Source organism: Carica papaya, chromosome 5 (genome assembly GCF_054855325.1).
Source record: "Carica papaya isolate Zhongbai chromosome 5, ASM5485532v1, whole genome shotgun sequence".
NCBI lineage: Eukaryota > Viridiplantae > Streptophyta > Magnoliopsida > Brassicales > Caricaceae > Carica > Carica papaya.
In genome coordinates, this window is record NC_142313.1 from 1,505,858 (window position 1) to 1,526,331 (window position 20,474).

Genomic DNA, 20,474 nt, shown 5'->3' on the forward strand with positions numbered 1-20,474 from the left:
TCTAATAGTTTTTATAATTGAAACAAGATTAAGAAATGGTGTAAGATTCACTTTTAGAACAGTGAAATTGATGGTGTATTATAAATTCAAGGTGTGTATATATATATATATATATAATTAACAGTCAATTAAATTGGGATCCACCAATAATTGGTTTAGTGACGTACTCATTTAATATAACTTATTTTGCAATTTATTATTAAGAAAGTTAGATCTTTTAAATTTTAATTTTTATAATATATCATAATATATATTAATTTTGTTTTAATAAAAACATGGCCATCAAATTAAATTAAATTTTAATCAAATATATATATATATATATATAAATATAAAACTTTAGTTTTCAATATATATATATATATATAGGCATTGATTAAGTTTCAAATTGGGTAGAATTGATATGACAAACCTCATTTATAACGTGACCATGACATGAATTAAGTGACCACTAAATGACATGGAAATAAATTTGGCTACTTGTTATTAATTGATACATAATAACAACAATAATAATAATAATAATAACATAATTATATAAAACATATAAAATTTTATTACAATAACAAAAAATTGGTAAAAAAATTTAAAATTTTATTAAAACTAATAGAAATTATAAGTATCAAAATAAAATTATACTCAATTGAAATAACAAATATAACCCTTTAATAATTTGTGACTTTATATTATTTTTTAAAAAATATATATATATACATATACATATGCATGTGCTGCTGTACAATTTTTAACACAAAAATATTATCATACATCTGCGTGTATGTATATATATATATATATATATGTGTGCAATGTGGGTGTGTAGAAAAGGGAGATTAATTAATTAAACTTTAATTAGTAGCTAGCTAGGTTGTAACACTTAATGATAAGGAGGTCGTATTTGTGTCTCTTCCACTAATGAGGAGGCTCTTTTTGGTGAAAGTTTGAAATATATATCATTATAATAATTAATCATAATTAATTAAGTAATTAATTAATTAATTACAACTTTTTATCACGTGCAATTACTTGGGTCTTGATGATGTGAATCATCATCTTCTTACACCATTAAAAAAAGGGTCATGGATGAGCTCATATGATATGGTTTACCATAAAGTAATATAATATATATATATATATATATATATATATATACTGTATGTATATATCAATGAAGTGAGTAAATGTACTTCCATTTGTAAACCCTTGATAAGTAGGCCTCTCTTGTCCCGGTAATAATAAGAAATATATTCACATATGTATGGTTACTTTTTGGGATCTACCTATACATACACACACACACACACACACATACATATATATATATAGTTACTTTTATGATACATTTTAGACGTGCATTTTTATTTTCTTACATTATACTTAATAACAAACAACTTTATTTATTTTTCTTAAAAATATAAATTCAAACTCAAACATATATATATATATATATATAGCAATAAAAAAAAAATACAAATGTTAAAAGTACATAAATATAAATATGTAAAAAAATAAAATAAAAAAAGACCCATCAATTACCCATGTTCCCATTTATGTTAGAGATTTCAAATTTGAATTTTATGTGATGAAAAAGTATTATATTATATTATTGTACACCTATACAATATATATATATATATATGTATATGTATGTGTGTATGTATGTGTGTATGTATACGTTGGGTTGGCAATAATTGAAAATTAATGAAGGTCATTTTCAAAAAAATCATTTAATATATATATATATATATATATAGAAAAATGGTGTGTAGTGATTGAGGAGAATGAATTGAGTAAATGCATGTTGTTGAAGTTTTAGTGATTGAATGAATTAATGCTTCATAAGTTGATTGTCAACATGGATATGTAAACAATAATTGCACTCACGAAGGCAGTTGGAGCTAAATGTGATCCTCTTCCAACCCCACATAATATATTTATTCATCATCAACCTTACATCCCTATACATACACATATACATACACATACACATGCATACAACACCATTCTTGTTTCTCTTTCTAATGTGTATATATATATATATATATATGTTCTTATTTTTAAAAATACCCTTAAAATTTTTAAAAAATATTGGTTTTATTTTAATTTAAATATTAATTTTATTTTATAGAATAATCATCAAATATTCAAACATGTTCAAACTCGTAAAATAATATCAAGATTTCATTTATTACAACTTTTAACTACGAAATTAACGTTTCAAAAATATTTTTTCGATTAAATATATAAAACGTAAAATAATTTAGGTGATAATTAAAGACAAAACATATTTTGATAATTTTAAAATTAAGTCACTTTTAAAAAATAAATTTAATTTTTTACTTAAAAATTTTGAATATCTTAAAATTATTATTATTCAAAATATGTAAATAGACGTATATATTCACCCAAAGGTAATGTGGGGGCTCAACAACGAATAAGAATAACTCGTATTACACATGAAGTCGACTATGTATGTACCGTAACTGGTATACTTAATATTTTAGCAGCTGTGTATATCAAAATCATTAAAAGTAAATTCTTTAGTTTTAATCTTAAACCACTCATCTGGTGAAGCACACTAGTTAATATCATGATTGCTAATGTGGTTCTTCGAGCGAAGATCCTGACGAGTCTAGCGTACTCCGTCTAAAACTCTAAGGCGAATCTTGATCCCTATACGTACGTTGCGTCCGCGAAAATAACTTTAAAATTAGTGGTTTCGTGCATGTTAATCCCTATACGTACGTTCCGGTCTATCAATATGTCAAACGTTTAAAATATTAGTTTGAACGAGAGCGTGAATGATTGCTAGATCAGAACTACTCGGTTCAACCACCAATTTTATATGGTAATAAAATCAATTCGCGCGTATATTTTCGTAACTGAAATTCGAAAACTTTACAATTATTGACTCCGTGACACGTATATATCATGTAACCAAATAATAATAATAATAGAATAATATTCCTTTAAATCAACATGAAATAATTCAATGTTTGGAAAACAATAGTCATATTTTCGTATACTTGACAAAAGAATCAAGCCGCTGCCCTAATTTTGACTTCAATAGCAATGTCACAACTCTTACCCATGATGGCCATGTGGTTTTTGGGGCCAAATTTTTTGGATTTACTTTATTTTATCCTAAATATCACATCCATTAGTCAATTCTATAGTTATTTCCGAATAAAATCATATATATATACATACATACATACACATATATACTAATATCTTCGAATAATTTTCAATATCAATTATATAAATAAAATATAATTTGAAAAAAAATAACACATGTTTCTTAATAATTTATGATACGGAATAAATTTTTCTTTTATATATATATATATACACACATATTTAATTTTGTATGGTCAATCGTTATCAATTATTTTCTTATTATAAGCTAGCAATTAATTAATAATCAATTACGTAATTAATTAGAACATGCATTTAGCTTACCTGTCACACATTAGGGAATTCTAATCCTTGCTTAATTCACGTGTAAGGCTCAATATAAATCATAATTAAGACTAAGTTGTCTAATTAAGCTACATAATTTAATTATAATAATATTAAACAATAATCTAATTACCCAAGTCATCAAATAAATAAAACAATGCACACACACACACACACACACACACATATATATATATGTATTTAAAATCGATATTATTATAAACTAATACACTAAAGGATTAATTACAACTTTTGAAAATTATTATATTTTAATACGGTGTAACAATTAATTTTATTTTTCCGAAAAATGTCATTTGAAAAAATTAAATTATAAATTTAATTTATAAAACAGCATTGACCCACGAAGGTAAATTCTTATAATTTTAATTAACGCGTAATACATACTATATTTGCTTTATATATTATAAAGTATTATATTATATTATATTATATTATATTACAAGCTACAATAATAATTTGATTAATTTAATTCACATACGTCTCCAAGAATTCGAATTTCTAGAAAACATTTGAAAATCAACGGGTGGGCGGTATCACTTGCTAGTATGTATATATGTGTATATGTGTATGTGTGTGTGTGTGTATATATATATATATATATATATATATATATATGGGTGTGTGTATATGTAACATATGTATGTATTACAGCAAAGTCCAAGCCATTCCATTCCACTCGAGGGGGAAGAGAGATTCCCGGAAAAACCGTGCGTGGGCTTAATTATCAAATCTTTTTTAAATAGTAATTAATTATAAATAATAATAATTTTTTTTACTTAATCACGATTTCTTACCAATAAATAATAAACTTTACGTGCAAGACAACTCAGCTCCCTGCTACTTTATTTTATTTGATTATTTAATTATTTAATTATTTAATTTTTCACCACCTAAATTTCTGAGCAAAATTTTTGAATAAATAAAAAATAAAATTATTTAATTTCTAATTAGTTTTCAAAACTGTAGAACGTAAAGACAAGCTTTGCGTTTGCCATCGATAAGGATGCCCGAATAATCAACGGCTGAGATCTCCCCTTTACTAGCTTCAAATCTTCACCGTTGATTTTTTGTTCTCAGTCTTTTTAGACATAAAAGGGACAGGTCCATGGAGTCCATGCTGAGACAGTGCACCCCATAATACCATGTCCTTTTCGTGCTCAGACAACTCTGCCCCTAATTTTACAGAGATCCCCGGCCATGATGTGAGGGGTATTTTTGTCATTTAAGTAACGAGAGAAAAGAATCAATAATTTTTCGTGCATTGCCATGTACGTACACCTGAGGTAATTGTAGGACGTGGACCCCACTCTTCCCCCTTCGACTTTTCTCTCTTTTTTTTTTTTCCCTTTTACCATTAAAAATATATTATAATTATATTTATTATTATTATTATTATTGTTATTAAATCCTGGCGTATGTATGCGTAACTCATTGCTGTCCGTACACTGCCAAAAGGCCTCTCTCATCTGACGGCCTTGATTAAGATGCAACGTGCACTTTCTTTTTTGTACTTCTCAATTTCTATTTTATAATTATTTATAATTATTGTGATTTATTTATTTTGAGATTTAGGAGGGAAACTTTAGTGTGTGATTTAGTTAGTGATATGAATTAATGATGGTTCAAATCAGAAACCGTTGGAGTTGGAGATAAAACAGTGCCGGATCAATAATGCTGTGTGTGCTTTAGTAATTCTGAAAAGGAAATCTTGACCGCCAGTGATGGATAAAACAGTCAAACCGTGATTGGACGGTTGTGATGTCATGATTAATACGGATTTTCACATCAGATCATTCCTCAGTATTTATTTATTTTTTAATTCACTTCTCTTCTCCGTTCTCCCGCCAGCTTGTGGTCCCCGCATTATCCGATGCCTCAGATCCAGCCGTGCAACGCGAATCATGAGATTCCTCCTCTCCATTGTTTCTCCTACACCACCACTACACTTTATCATTTCCCTCGTGCTTACGATAATTTCAATTCCTCGATATATCGGCCACGGTAAAATTTGACCGACGAGATTCTTCAAGTTCTTTGCCACGTCTTCCTGTTGGTTGGCTCCACTCTCTCTCCGACTCTTCTTACATACACCCGTTTTCTGCGGCTGCCCTTCGTTGCCAACGGATAAGATTTCGCCCACGCACCGCCAATCCAACGGCCAGCGGTCCCCGAGTCATCCACGTGTCAGAATATCAGCCGTCGATCGGAATCCCCACAAAACCTCGCATGGACCTTATTTAACCTTGGTTAAAATCTAACCTCACTGAAAGGCGTAACATAAATCCTTATCCCATCTCTGTCCTTCTCTATCTCGTCTCTCACTTCACCTTCTCTCTCTCAGCACGCTATAAGCTTCTTCCTCTGCAACTACGAGCTCCGTTAATGGCGTCTCAGATCTAAACTAAGCAATCTAGAAAAAATTCTCTTATTTTTTGCGGTTTTTGTAAGTTTGTACTGCTCTCTGATAACGACAATAAATCAACCATTTCTGTTCTCGCGCTCGTCGATTATTCAAATCTTGGGGTTTTTTCTTCGAGTAATCATTAATGCAGAAGAGAATGGCGGTGTCGTTCCCCGAGGAGGTGCTGGAGCACGTGTTCTCGTTCATTCGGACGGACAAGGACAGGAACTCGATATCGCTGGTGTGCAAGTCGTGGTACGAGGTCGAGCGCTGGTGCAGGAGGAGGATATTTGTGGGGAACTGTTACGCGGTGAACCCTAGGATGGTGATTAGACGGTTCCCGGAGGTGAGATCCGTGGAGCTCAAAGGAAAGCCGCACTTCGCGGACTTCAACCTCGTGCCTGAAGGTTGGGGCGGGTACGTCTACCCGTGGATCCTGGCCATGGCTACGGCGTACCCGTGGCTTGAGGAGATACGTTTGAAGAGGATGGTTGTCACCGATGAGAGTCTGGAGCTGATCGCCAAGTCGTTTAAGAACTTCAAGGTCCTTGTGCTCTGTTCCTGTGATGGCTTCTCAACTGATGGGCTAGCTGCCATTGCTGCTAATTGCGGGTATGCTTTTTTTTTTTCACTTACATTTTTCCTTTTTTAAGGTAGGTGGGGTGCTCATGGAGGAAGTCATTCTGGGCGTGTTTGTGAGCTAGTTTTTTTTTTTTTTTTGAATTTTCATTTCGTTTTAGCTTTTGCTACTTCTAGTCTGGCTGAGCTACACGGTTGTTTAGTGGGCTTGGCTAATCTCTTAAAATGAAGCTGTTTCATTTTCTTTGTAGCCAAGGAGAGCATTGTTGTGCATTTTGGTCCTTGCTATTTTTGTTGACTTGGATACTGAAATTTGAGCTGTATAATGCTTTGAGTGTTTAACTGCGTTAACTACGTGAAAAGATCTGATCTTTGGTTTCTTATTTCATTTCAAATTGTCGTTCCATTGGGCAAATTATGAGACTTTCCCCTATTCCTCCACCCTCAGAATCGTGCATCTAATCTTTGTAACTTTGAGCTTTAAACCGCTTTTAATTATTGTGATTTTGTTGCTCCTTCGCGGTTGATTTGCTGTGAAAAACTTGCAGTGTGGGCATTTGCTTTCAGTTTTACTTGCTGTCTTTTTCTGCTTTTGTTTCCGCTAGATCTGATGCTTGTTCTTGGAATCTCTTGTGTAGAAAATCTAGTTGAGATCACTGGGTTTCTTTTTGTTCACTACTTTCTCTGTTATGGACGAGCCTGAGGTGGGGCTCTTTTAAGATTTTGGATGTTTTCTCGTTGGATAATGTGGGTATCTGAAAGATTCCTTCTCTTTCTCTCACTTTGTGTTCTAGCAAGGAATGAACTTCTTTATCCTTGGCTCTCAAGTGGAAACTTATAGATTCCGATGTAGTTTCTGTTCTTTGACTTCTGGTTGCTGGAATTGGTTTTTGAATGTTTTAGGTTACCATTAGTGTGTGAACTGTGGAATGTTAACTGGAAAATTTTATTTCCTCAGCAGTAACTACGTTGACTGAATGGATTGAACCAAGCCTGAATATGAGTGTCTGACTTGCTTTTTTTTTTTTTTGAAGTATATGATTGTACGAAGTAAAGTAACTTTGATAACGCAGTTCAGTCATTTTCAGTAATAACAATAGTAGCTGACTTCTAATATTTTACATTAATCTGAACAATTAGTTTCATTTTATTTCGTGAATGAATTATGTAAGATAAATCATTTTATGCTTGAAGATTTTGCTCGTAATATTTGCAGCTTTATTGTTTTTTGTAGTTAATGAGAAATTATCTACTGTTGCAGAAATCTCAAAGAGCTTGACTTGCGGGAGTGTGATGTGGATGATTTGAGTGGACATTGGCTCAGCCAATTTCCAGAGACATGCACATCTCTGGTGTCCATTAATATCTCTTGCCTGAGCTCCGAGGTTAGTTTCTCAGCCTTGGACCGTCTGGTGGGCAGGTGCCCCAATCTAAGGACTCTCCGGCTCAATCGCGCTGTGCCTCTAGATAGGCTTGCTAGTCTACTTCGTCGGGCACCTCAACTGGTTGAGTTGGGCACGGGTGCTTATTCTGTTGATGCTGCTGAGCTGCGGCCAGATGTCTTCACAAAGTTAGCTGGAGCTTTCTCGGGATGCAAGAAATTGAAGAGCTTGTCCGGGTTTTGGGATGTTGTCCCAGGTTACCTCCCAGCAGTTTATTCTGTCTGCTCTGGAATAACATCATTAAACTTGAGTTATGCCACTATCCAAAGCCCTGATCTTATCAAGCTTGTTAGCCAGTGCCCAAATTTGCAGCGCCTTTTGGTAAGTTTGATCTCATACAAAAATTAAGTCTCACCGGGTTATTTTTGTCTGTTGGCTTCTCAATGTTGGGGCTGACTTGCACATGAAAGTAAAATTAGTTTGCTTGCTTGTTTGTCACTGGACTTTAGTGCATGATACTTATTTAGTCTCTATAATGATTCTACTCAAATTGCTGTATCGCTTGATATGTTCTTTATTGTGCTCGAGCTTGCTTCATATCCACTGTTCTGTACTGTTCTCCTTTTGAAGCTATTGATTCTTAAAGCTGATGGAAAATGTATTCGCAGGTGTTTGATTACATAGAAGACAGTGGCCTCGAGGCTCTTGCAGCTTGCTGCAAGGACCTTCAAGAATTGAGGGTGTTTCCATCTGCTCCTTTCGCTGCAGGGCCAAATGTAGCCTTAACAGAACAGGGTCTTGTCTCTGTGTCTGAGGGCTGTCCTAAGCTCCAGTCAGTCCTGTACTTCTGCCGCCAAATGACAAATGCTGCCCTAGTTACTATTGCGAAGAACAGCCCAAACTTGACACGGTTTCGTCTTTGTATTATTGAACCACGAACCCCTGATTATCTAACCCTCGAGCCACTCGATGTGGGTTTTGGAGCCATTGTTGAACACTGCAAGGATCTCCGGCGCCTATCCCTTTCTGGTCTCCTTACAGACCGTGTTTTTGAATATATTGGGACTTGGGCAAAAAAGCTAGAGATGTTATCTGTGGCTTTTGCTGGAGATAGCGATCAAGGCCTCCATCATGTGCTATCTGGGTGTGACAGTCTACGGAAGCTAGAAATCAGGGACTGCCCATTTGGAGACAAGGCTCTTTTGGCCAATGCTGCAAAGCTGGAGACAATGCGATCCCTTTGGATGTCTTCTTGCTCTGTGAGTTTCGGAGCATGTAAGCTGCTTGGTCGGAAAATGCCGCGACTCAATGTAGAAGTTATTGATGAACAGGAATCTCCAGACGCGAGGCCAGAAAGCTGTCCTGTTGAGAAGCTCTACATATATAGAACAGTTGCAGGACCAAGATTCGATATGCCTGCATTTGTTTGGACCATGGATGAAGAATCCGCATTGAGTCTCACTTGACAAACAACCAATAGTCAAGCCTCGTCTATACCAATCAAACCTGTTGGATATCGTAAGTGGATACAGCAGGTACACGCTCTAAATGCTGCTCATTGATCCACATCTAATTTAAACGTAGCTCTATATAATTTGCAGCTGCAGCTTGTGTTGGTACGAGAGATGGTGAGAGAGGAGTGAGGTGGGGTGGGGTGGGGGGAGGGGAGATATAGGGAGGCTCAAGAGCTCAAACTGCCATCATATTTTACTCTTGGCTGAGCTGGGGGATACCAATCATTAGCAAGTAATAAAAAGGGAATGAGAACTCCTCTTTGTTTGTTGTGTATTAAATTTAGAATTGTTTGTTTTGCTTGGGCTTAGTCACCCGTGTATACTGTTTTGCAGACTTCTGCATATCATCTGTATCACTCTTTCCTATCTGGAGGTATTAATTGTCGTATGAACTCTCCAACTTTGTCTCATCAAAATAGCTTTGTTGGGGAAATAAATTTCCAAAACTTTGATACTTAGTCGAGCAAATCTTTCCTATCCACCATTTACATTCCAAACTAATCATGAGCAGAAGAACGGTCAGAGGATTCAAGACCCATCTTTTCTTTTTCTTGAATCAATGTGATTCTGATGAAAGTGATTAGTTCTTCTATATAGATATCCATCTCCTGCTCGAGACCTTGTCTGATGGCAATATTTGTGTATGTAAATCTTGATTTAGACACCGAGGAGGAAAGAATTTGTCTGGTTCTGAAATTAGGAGTTTGGTGTTGTGAGAAGTAACTGTGGGTTTGACAAATTGGGAGAGATTAGATTCGAGTGGAAAGTAGAAATTGAAAATTGTACAGACACTTTCCCATCATTGTCTAACAAACAATTGACCAATTATTACACCACAAGCTCATTGTGTTTTTGCAGAAACTTACTGTTCCTCATGCAACCACCCTTTTTATCATTGAATCCAATACAAATAGAAGATACACGTATACATAACTAAATAAATCATACAAAAAAGAAGAGGCAAATTGTGTGTGTTATGAAAATGTAACCCTCGACTGCTGTGCCACGTGATAGATTCGGTGGACATTGGTTAGTGTCCACAACTTTTTCGCTACATTCACGCTCTCTTTTCTACTCCTCCCGATCATATCTTCTCACCCCCTCCAAAATATTTATTTCCTACTCCAATAATTAATTTTTTTTATAAAAAATTTAAATTAATTATTATTATACCCATAATTATGCTGTGAACAAATTTTTTTATTTAAAAAAATCCCAGTTATTATTTTTTTAAAATAAAATATGGGTATATATTACCCAATTATTACATAAATTCACGGTTTAAAAAAAAAAAAAAAAAAAAAAATTCAATGGGACTTGGGGAAGGTGGTGTAATCAATAATCCCATTCAAAATATTAAATAATTACAAATAATATTATTTTTTTAATTGATTGATGATGGCCACACGTTTGATGATGATGATGATCATCATCATCATCATTTATATTCTCTGTCACTTATGATTGTAAATTCTTGATCATGTATCCTCCTCTTAATTCTTTTTCTTTTTCTTTTTTTTCTTTTTTTTTACTGTTTTTTACCCTCTTCCACATCTCTCTTCAATTACCCACCCTACATATTTTTTACTGCTTATAAACAATTTACATCATTTTCTACTTTGAAATAAACATGAATTTATATATACATATATATATTTAAAGGTGTATGTAATTTAATAGTTTTCATATACAAAAGTGAAAAACAGTAAAAAAAAGAAAGGTGTTTGTGATTAGTAAATCATGATTGAAGGATGGTGGATTCTGATTTCTGAGCAACACCAATAATGCTTCGTATGATTTTGCAGCGTTGCATCTCACTTTAATTTTTATTATTTTACGTTTTAAATAATATATAATTTAATTATTATTTTAATAAAATTTCATACGTTCATTAATAAATATTAATCATAATACAACCACAAAATAATAATAATAATCCTACTCAAAATTATAAATTTTTTTTATAGAAAAATAAACATATCAATAAAATTATTTAAGAGAGGAAGAAGGAGAAAATAAATAGAAATATTTAAGAGAGATAAAGTGAGAATAGCAAGAGGACGAGATAGAAAATCAAAGAGAAAAGATATAAATAAAAAATTGATAGAGATAATAATAACGTATTCAAAAATATTTCATTAACAATTAAACAAACAATCAATATTTTACGAAAGTGTAAAAGGGTTGTAGAAGATATTCTCAAATTCGTCCGATGAAAGACGGAAGAGGGAGTTACCGATTAACTAAGAATTTGAAAAGATCAAAGACCTCTTGGGTTTGAATTTCCAACGGACATTTCTACAATTCTTTTAACGCACCACGTGTAGATCTTATATTTTATATTTTCTAGTATATTATTCTCTATTTACACTCAGATCTTTACAGTATTTTATAATTACAATTAAATCAAAATACCAATTATTTTTGAATAAAAAATACAATAATAATAGCGAATTTTATATTTAATTTAAATCAAGTAAATTTTTAATTAATACATAACAAAAACACTAAAATTTCATCACTATAGAATTTATTAATACGAGAAAATAGTTGATTTAATTATTAACCAAATATGAATTGGGCCGGGTCGGGTAGTCTTATCTCTTAGGATTTAGTAGTTATTATAAAAAAAATTTTCAATGTTTTTATTATAATATAGTTATTGATATTTTCTGTTTATTACGAGTTTTTTTTTTTTTTTTTTTTTAATTTTAAACACTTTAAAAAATAGTTTTGATTAATTAATTAAATTATTCAATTAACAATAACAAAAAGTAAGTCTAATATTATTATTAACATATTAAAATTAGTTTAAATTATATTTTGAACTGTTTTTTTTTAAAGTATCTGGATATAATTTAACTATTGTGTATTTAAAAATAAATTATAATAAATATCAAATTACAGAACTAATTTGATAATTTATCTTATGAAATATATAACAAATTTTTTAATTTTACGTTATATTTTATTTTATAGAAACATATAATTAATATTTTTTAATATAATTTAAGATATGTTAATCTTGCAATAAATAAGATTCAAAATGTGAGTATGATCAGAAACCTGTTAGTTTATAAAAAGTAATTTAAAAAATATTAGAATATGACCCAGTTACGTCAAGCTTTAAGAAAACTGACTTTTCCCTACGGTGATTATAGTCATATACATACAGTCAAGCTAGTCACCCATATAGTCATATACATATACATACAGTACAATGTTTAAAATGAAATTAAGGCCACTTAGAACACGTAAAGGTGGTTGAAGTCAAGTTACGGCCACTTAGAACACGTAAAGGAATTTTCTGAGTCGTCTTCTTCAATCAATGACGAACCAATACGAACCCATGCGAACAATTTTGAAATGACTTCGACTTTTAGAAAAAATCAACACAAAAAAGCCATAAAGCTATAAAAACCAGAGGTGAAAGGAAGAAGAAGAAGGAGAAGAAGAAGAAGAAGAAGAAGAAGAAAGACTGTTGAGAATTAATATGGGGAAGATAGTTTTCTCGCCGATGAAAGAAGTCATTGCTTTCGACTTCACAGGATTTCTCATGGCTCTGCTCGTTGCCATCGCTGTTTTGATCACCTGTCTTGTACCTCGACGGAGAGCCACAGTTGTTCTGGCGCATCGCTGTTTTAATCTCTGATTGTTTTGTTAGTTCATCCTAAATCATCCCAAATGAATGCTTGATTATAAAAATATACTACAGTGAACTTCTGCGTTATTCAATTATCGTTTGATAATTACTGAGATAAAACTCGTTGATTAGTGTTTGCTACTATCAACTCCACTCTATAAATCAAACAATGTATGTGTTCCAACCAATTTTACTACACTTTATTAGGAAACTCTCTCTCTCTCTCTCTCTCTCTCTATATATATATATATATATATATCATTTATGTAGAAGTCAATCAACTGTAAGCTTCTGAGTTGCACTAGGAATACGGAGAAGTGCAGATACGGGCTTACATTAGCATCTCCCCTGAATTCCAGCTGTTTGATTTTGGCCGGGCTTTAGATAATTACGAGCAACTCTCTCGCCCGGACGTTCACGGCCTAGTGACTCAGTTGGTTAGAGCGTCGTGCTAATAACGCGAAGGTCGCAGGTTCGAGACCTGCATGGGCCAACCTATAATTTTTTTTTTAACAAATCTCCCCTTATGTTATTCTAAATTTTCTTTAATTCTACATGTTCTTCATAGAATAGTTTTCCAAAATGAAGAAATATTTTTTTTTTCCTAAAATAACTTTTATATAAGATTATGATATAAATATATATATATATATATATATATATATTAAATTATGTTAAAACAACTTAATCTAATTTGAAGCACAACTTCATTATAGAACAATCTCAAATAATTTCTAATACAAGCATGCTAAAAACTAAAGAAGTGATTTGGACACAAGCACAACTCTATCTAAGTTGTCATTAATGCAACTATGGATAATTCATAGTTTCAAGCTCCTCAATAATGTTAGATCTAGGTATGAACTAAGCTTAGAAACATCGGCAAATTAAGTTAGCGTAGGTACATAACAATCTTATGAATAGATGATCTTAAAATTCTACATTAAAAATGTATATAATTACTAAATTTTATATAAAAGTTCAAATTATGATTCAAAGGTAAAAAAAGTTATTCCGTCAATGACACGACAATTGTATTAACTTCTTTTATCCAAGAATCATTGATTTCTTTTCAAATAATTGTCGTGTTAATACTGTTGCATAGATCTTGAAAAATATGAAGATCCATAAGAAAAACTGTAGCAAATAATCTCTGAACTGCAAAACAATGGCATTTTAAAATTCCAAATTGTGAACTTAATCTCCAATATCCAATATGCCAAGAATCAAACAAGTGTCTGTCATTCAATTCCATTCAATGAACAAAACCTTCCCTCGATGTTACTGTCTACAACACTACAGATGCAGGCTTTTCCTAGTCATGTTCCAAGCAATTATACCTTTACAGGAATCCTATTAATTTCCCATATGGTAACTCAGTTAACAGTATAATCATGAATTGTAATTGGGAAGAAAAGAAAGATGGAGATATCTGAGTTCTTGTCATCTTTTCCTGACTGATTTTAATTTGAATTTTGAATTGACTGCAAAAGATGCTCAATTCTGTATTTCATGACAGGCTGACCAAATCTCGTCTTCTTGAACATCTTCTCCCTTGTTGCTTTCCTTTGGGCTTCAGCTTTTTCTCGCTTTTCCCTCTTGGCTTGAAAAATTGCCTCCTTCTCAATCCTTGCTTTCTCCTCCTCTTCGCGTTTCTTCTCGTACAAGTCCTTCAAACTTGTTTTCTTCTTTATCTTTTTGTCCTTTACATGCATCTGACTACCATATCCTGTTTCCCGCTCATTCTGTAATAACAACACGAGTTCTAAAAATCAGTTCATCAAGTTCTACGCATGCATTTTGATGTCTATTGTTGCATGGGTGCAACGTGTCCAATTTGCAATTTGGGTCTCCAATACCCACATTATTGGGTTTAGAAGATAATAAATCCAGTTGTTTGCCACAATAAGCAAGCACTAAGGGAATTCATTCCAAGGAATATATTTGCATTAGGTCCATTCCCCTGCTGAAATCCAAAACAAATAACCAACAGATTTCAAAATCACCACTAAAAACTAAGATTGGAAATCCAGCATTCAATTTAAAGCCAATTGAACTATTTCTAAATTCTGATACAACGCAGCTTTGACTAATATATAACTACGTGGAACCCAAATCGCATACGGCTACTAGTGTAATAAAAATTCTGAAGACAAGCAAATGAAGGTGACCTCTAAATAGAGGTAAATGGTGCCAAACCTCTTGTGGGCGTGAGGCTGAGGAGAGATCATTTTGCCGGCTTTGCTGCTTTAGAGATTTCTTATACTTGCTCACATATTTAGCATTCTTGTAGAACTCCCTTTGCTTTTCTGATGTAAATCAGGGAAAGGAAAAAAAATTAAACAAACATAATAAAAATTGCAACATGATAAAAAAAAAAAAGCAACCTTAATCTCCTTTTGATGCGCACTATGTTTCATAACCGAACAATTGGATGTCAGATGAAAAACAGAGGCTTAAAAGTTTTTTGCCCTTTAAGCATTTTGGAAGTGCTTTACACTCCTTTCAACAATTTGAATCAAAGTGATAGCAACATATAATAGACTGACAGACCAGACCATGTCTCGAACTGACATTCCTAGAAAAGCTGCACTCATAAGTGGTTAGTGAAGAAGCTCTGCTATTCTTCTCAGATTCGAATACAAATATTTCCTTACCTAGTAAGAGTTTTGAATCTGATCTCAACAGGATTTGGAAAGAATAAGTAGGGAAAAGAAGACATTCACTGTGAAAAAGTGAAAAGATACCTAACAGTCCCAAATTTCATAATCTCATGAACCCCACATACATCACCTAATTTCAGACCAGGAAACACAGAATGTTTCAATTGATATCAACGATTCCAAGAAAGTTAGGATTTTCCCAGTAAAAAATCACTTGACCCCAAATTTTTCAACAGCATTGAATCAATGGCTTTTCTTTCAGAAGCGAAAAAACATGAAAGCTGAAGAACCTTTTTTTTTTCACAAGAATTTACAATGAGCCCCAAACAATACTCACGTATCCCACTAAGTTCAGACAAATAAAAAGCAACGCTAACCCTCCATCTAAATTTACCAAGCAACAAACACAGCGGTATCAAACTATATCAGTTAAACAAATAGGAAGAAACACAGAACATGAGCACCCAAGTATGAATTTTGAGACAGAGTTAAAAGCTAAAAAAGATCAAAATTTTTACTTAATAAGGCCGGATTATAGTGACTGTTCGTGGATTTCGCATTCGCAAAAGCTTCCAGAGAGAGACCACCGCCTCCTAATCTCTGAATATTCTTCTTCTTCATTCTGATCGATTTTGAGAAATTGGTTCTAGAATTTCTCTCTCCATCTCTCGGACCCCGATTCTTCATCGCTGCAACGAATTATCCGAAAAAATTGCCGGAATTTTACTTGTTCGCTGATGAATTAGGGCAAGTTGAATAGTAGAATCGGAGAAAAGGGAAGAATCTTGTAACCCTAATTTTACTTGAGGCATAAGAGGACTTGGGTGTTGCCCGGGAACAATATAAAACATAAGTAACTACCAACCAGAACGTGCCACGTGTCACTGTACATTAACCAACCAGGAGTTGCCACGTAACTTATTTTGAATACCCGCTATATCTAACGCAATTATAATATAATAACAAGGTGGAAAATTTTGGAAAAATCAATTTAATACTTTTGGAAAACAATTTTATTATATATTTATCCTTTAAGTCTCTGTACATAAAAGATTAATCGTTAATTTAATTTAATCTAATGTAAATTTAGTTCGATTTATTCTTACTATATAGCATTAAATTTCGATTAATCAATTTATATTACAAAATTAAACTTTAATTTGACTATTATTATGTAATTAGCTACGATTTAATTACTTTTAATCGATGTAATGGTTTTATTTGATATTTTTTTAATTTAATGATAAAAATTTATTTTATAAAATTAAATATCGATAGTTAAATTTTCTTAAGTGATAATAATAATAATAATTTAATTTATTTAAAAATATACTAATTTTATTATTTATTTTTTAATTTAATTTAACTCTAATTAGAAATTATAATATTTACGAGAATTAAAATATAAATCAAACAATATCAGCACACATGAATCATAATCAATATTAAAATGTGGGGACGACCGTCCATAATGAACGGTTACGATCATCATCTGCAATAACTTTTAGGTATAGAATAGATGATGACAAAGGTCTGACTCTCATCAACTACTTCAAACGAAGACCCAAAAATTCCGTATGCTCACTCAATGTATACGTATATTATATAACTATATATATATATAATATAATATAATTAAAAAAGATGACCTTTAACAGATATATTTATTGTTCTTGTGTAAATATGCCATAGAGAGAATACACTCACATGAATCTATACCGTATATGGTATATTTAGTCACCAATTTCTCTATAATCTGTTATTGTATATGACTGTACTGACAAAACTGTATGAATGTGTGTGTGTGTATATATATATTTATAGACTTCCTGTTTCTCATGTATGTCAATTTCAAACATGGGTCATGCTCATTGTCCATGATCTCAAGGTGACTAATGGATGATGCATGTGTACTCATGCATGCTCATATATGATACATACATGATACATGCACGTACTAGGTCTCACACGTTGCGTTCATCACCTCCTTGGTCAGCAATGTCAACGGCAGCCGTCGTATCGTGGTGATTATCATGATTAACATCAAGATCATGATCCGCTTGATTGAGGTCATTAGTCTCCCGCCTTTGATCCCTAACCGACGTCGTATTCATCATTTCTTCTCCCGGCCTCGTCGTCTCTGGCAAGATCTCGTTTCTTGATCTCCTCTTGTAAAAAATATACAACCCCATTTGCAACACTCCGAATGCGAATCCCAGGGTGTTTGGCAACTGTATATATACCGTTGATCTGAGTTTATATAATATACACATAATACATACATACGTACATACATAAATACATATATATATATGTATATAAGGATACTTACGGCAATGTAGTAATCTCTAATGTAAAGTCCGTAGAAGAACCACATTACGGCACATAATGTGAGCGAAAAAGATAATGAGAATGGCAGGAATTCTGGGCTTTTTGTCTTGATCACCAGCCTCTGAAACAACAATAAGCTTACAAGTTATATACGTATATACATATATATATACACACGTATATATTATTAGATATCTGTTTGTGGGTGTGTAGGACATACAATGACACTAAGAGGAGCAGCAAAGACAGAAACAGAGAAGACAGCACAGATCCATCCAACAACAGTTATACGTATAGCTCCCTTGAAGAATATAGACGTGCAAAATATAATCAACCCATATGCTCCAAAGTTGAACAATGCAAGCAGCTTTATCGTTTGTATCTGCATTAATAAATTAGTTTGAAATAATAAAATTAGTGATCGAAAGATGTTGGAGTTGGTCTAAGTTGCCAGTTTCAGATGCCAGTTCAAAAGTGTACGGGTTCATATGTAGTTATGTGTAGGTAAATACGTATGTATATATGTATATACATGTATACCTTGACGGCTGTAGGTGCAAAAATTAAGAAGATAAAGAGGTAGATGGATTCAATGGCAATGCCAATGGCGTTGATGGTGATGAGCATGAAGGCATTGGTCTTGAGGAGAGCATAGTAGAGTAATAGCATGGCACTGAACAGTGCTACTGAATATGGTATTGAGTGGAACCCTTCTGTTGATTTCTTCTTGGTAATCCTATAGAATGTTGGCCTATACATATGCATATATTATACAAACAAAACCCACACAGTATATAATTAAATGATTTCCATGTACATAAAATTGATGAAGGAGACTTCACATATATATTATTAACTTACAATGGAGCAAGATACACTAGAAATGACAAGCAATTCCCTGCATGAAAACAAATCAAGAAAAGATTTAATACTGATTCAGATCATAAAATTAAATAAAACCCATTTGTAATATTAACATAATAATTAAATTACCAGCAAGACCAAATACAAGAGCCAAGTGAGGATTAGACATGGTTAATTGATTTTCCAATGAGGAAGACGATGAGAAAGTTGAAGAAGTAGCTAGCTGGCAGTAAACAGAAAAGCTAGCTGGCTAAGTAATGATGGGGATTGTGTTTGTGTATATGTGAGTTTATATATATGTATATATATGAGGTATAAAGGTGGTAAAGATGATGCCATGCATGACTTGCTTTCAACATATGGCTTTTGTGCTGTTAAACAAACTTGATTTTTTTTTTTTTTTGGGGTGTAGGCTATAAAGATTACCAGATCATGAGCTGTGATAAATTGCTTGTTATATTTGAATACCCATAATGTATCTATATCTCAAGCTATAGCTATATCATAAATATCAATCAAAGTAATCTTTAGTTTTGAGGGTTTAATTAAGCTTCAAAGTTTCAATTTATCTTGATCTTTTTTTGTAAGAATTCTGTTAATTAACATTCTAAATTTATTTCTCATAATTGCAGAAATGTATATGTGTGTGTGTGTGTGTGTATATATATATATAGTGGAGTATGAATATATATATACTTAAAAGGTATTTGTGTTTGGACAAGTTGATGGGAATGAGCCAAGTGGTGACGTGAAGCAAATGATATGCGAGAAGAAAAAGACAAAAAGAGTTTGTAGAAATGGGAAATGGAGAGTTTGTTTACGTTTTGATAAAAAGCAGAAAAATTAGGGTTGGAAAGACAAGAAACCTCACTAGCCGTTACGTTTAAACGGTCTCCACCATATATATATATATATATATATAAACATACATACTCTTTACCTGGCTTCGCTTGAGCCCTTGGCTTTTGTTCTTGCATTTAGTAGATCACGCCGTTTAATTTGTTCGTATTCAACAACTTTTGGTTTCATATATTTATATATATATGGGCTAAATCGTAAATAGATAAATATAAATGTGTATGTATATATCTATATATGAGGTGATATATATACATACGCACACATAAACATATGAGTACTAGTTAATATGGGTTATTTTGTTAACTGATATACATATATATATATATATATGTATGAATTTTTTGATGGAAACTTGGAGAATGGAGATGACACAGTTTTAATTCGATTAAGAGACTTGTTGGTAAGGAGGTATTTCCAGGCAATATCTTTTTATTCAAATCAGTTCCCATAAGGATAAACATCGCAAGTGTTTACATATACATATACATAATTATATATGTATCGTACACAATATTACAAGCATTTAACTTTCCAATGAAAGTATACATTGCATTCTGATACATACATTGGTGCCGTATGAAGATGGCTATAGTTGTGTTTGTGTGTATATATATATATATATATGGGTTTCCCAAGCTAAGCATTAATTGATATCTAATTAACTATATATACACACATATATACATACGTGTGTGTCTTAAGAATCCCTTTCCAAATGTCAGACGGCTGCCTAAGAATGTCTTCATGAGGTAA

At 32.5% G+C, this 20,474-nt stretch overlaps 3 protein-coding genes and 1 non-coding gene across 4 annotated transcripts; 2 read left to right on the forward strand and 2 right to left on the reverse strand.

Moving 5' to 3' along the window:
* The first annotated feature begins 5,735 nt into the window (after positions 1-5,735).
* LOC110821368 (protein TRANSPORT INHIBITOR RESPONSE 1) lies at positions 5,736-9,813 on the forward strand. The gene is made up of 3 exons (XM_022051181.2): positions 5,736-6,496; positions 7,725-8,226; positions 8,514-9,813. The coding sequence occupies exons 1-3, from the start codon at positions 6,030-6,032 to the stop codon at positions 9,309-9,311; spliced, it is 1,767 nt and encodes a 588-aa protein (XP_021906873.1). The 5' UTR covers positions 5,736-6,029; the 3' UTR covers positions 9,312-9,813.
* Positions 9,814-13,421: 3,608 nt separating this feature from the next.
* Positions 13,422-13,495, forward strand: TRNAI-AAU (transfer RNA isoleucine (anticodon AAU)). The gene has a single exon. It is a non-coding gene; the product is annotated as a tRNA-Ile (tRNA).
* A 724-nt stretch (positions 13,496-14,219) lies between these two features.
* LOC110821300 (rRNA-processing protein) lies at positions 14,220-16,480 on the reverse strand. The gene is made up of 3 exons (XM_088220293.1): positions 16,184-16,480; positions 15,202-15,311; positions 14,220-14,747 (listed from the first exon to the last, which is right to left on the reverse strand). Exons 1-3 carry the CDS (start codon positions 16,350-16,352, stop codon positions 14,466-14,468), a joined length of 561 nt encoding a protein of 186 aa, XP_088076419.1. The 5' UTR covers positions 16,353-16,480; the 3' UTR covers positions 14,220-14,465.
* A 969-nt stretch (positions 16,481-17,449) lies between these two features.
* On the reverse strand, positions 17,450-18,884 carry LOC110821301 (bidirectional sugar transporter SWEET14-like). Its single transcript, XM_088219663.1, has 4 exons — positions 18,537-18,884; positions 18,217-18,378; positions 17,998-18,117; positions 17,450-17,896 (listed from the first exon to the last, which is right to left on the reverse strand). Exons 1-4 carry the CDS (start codon positions 18,759-18,761, stop codon positions 17,630-17,632), a joined length of 774 nt encoding a protein of 257 aa, XP_088075789.1. The 5' UTR covers positions 18,762-18,884; the 3' UTR covers positions 17,450-17,629.
* Between the last annotated feature and the right edge of the window lie 1,590 nt (positions 18,885-20,474).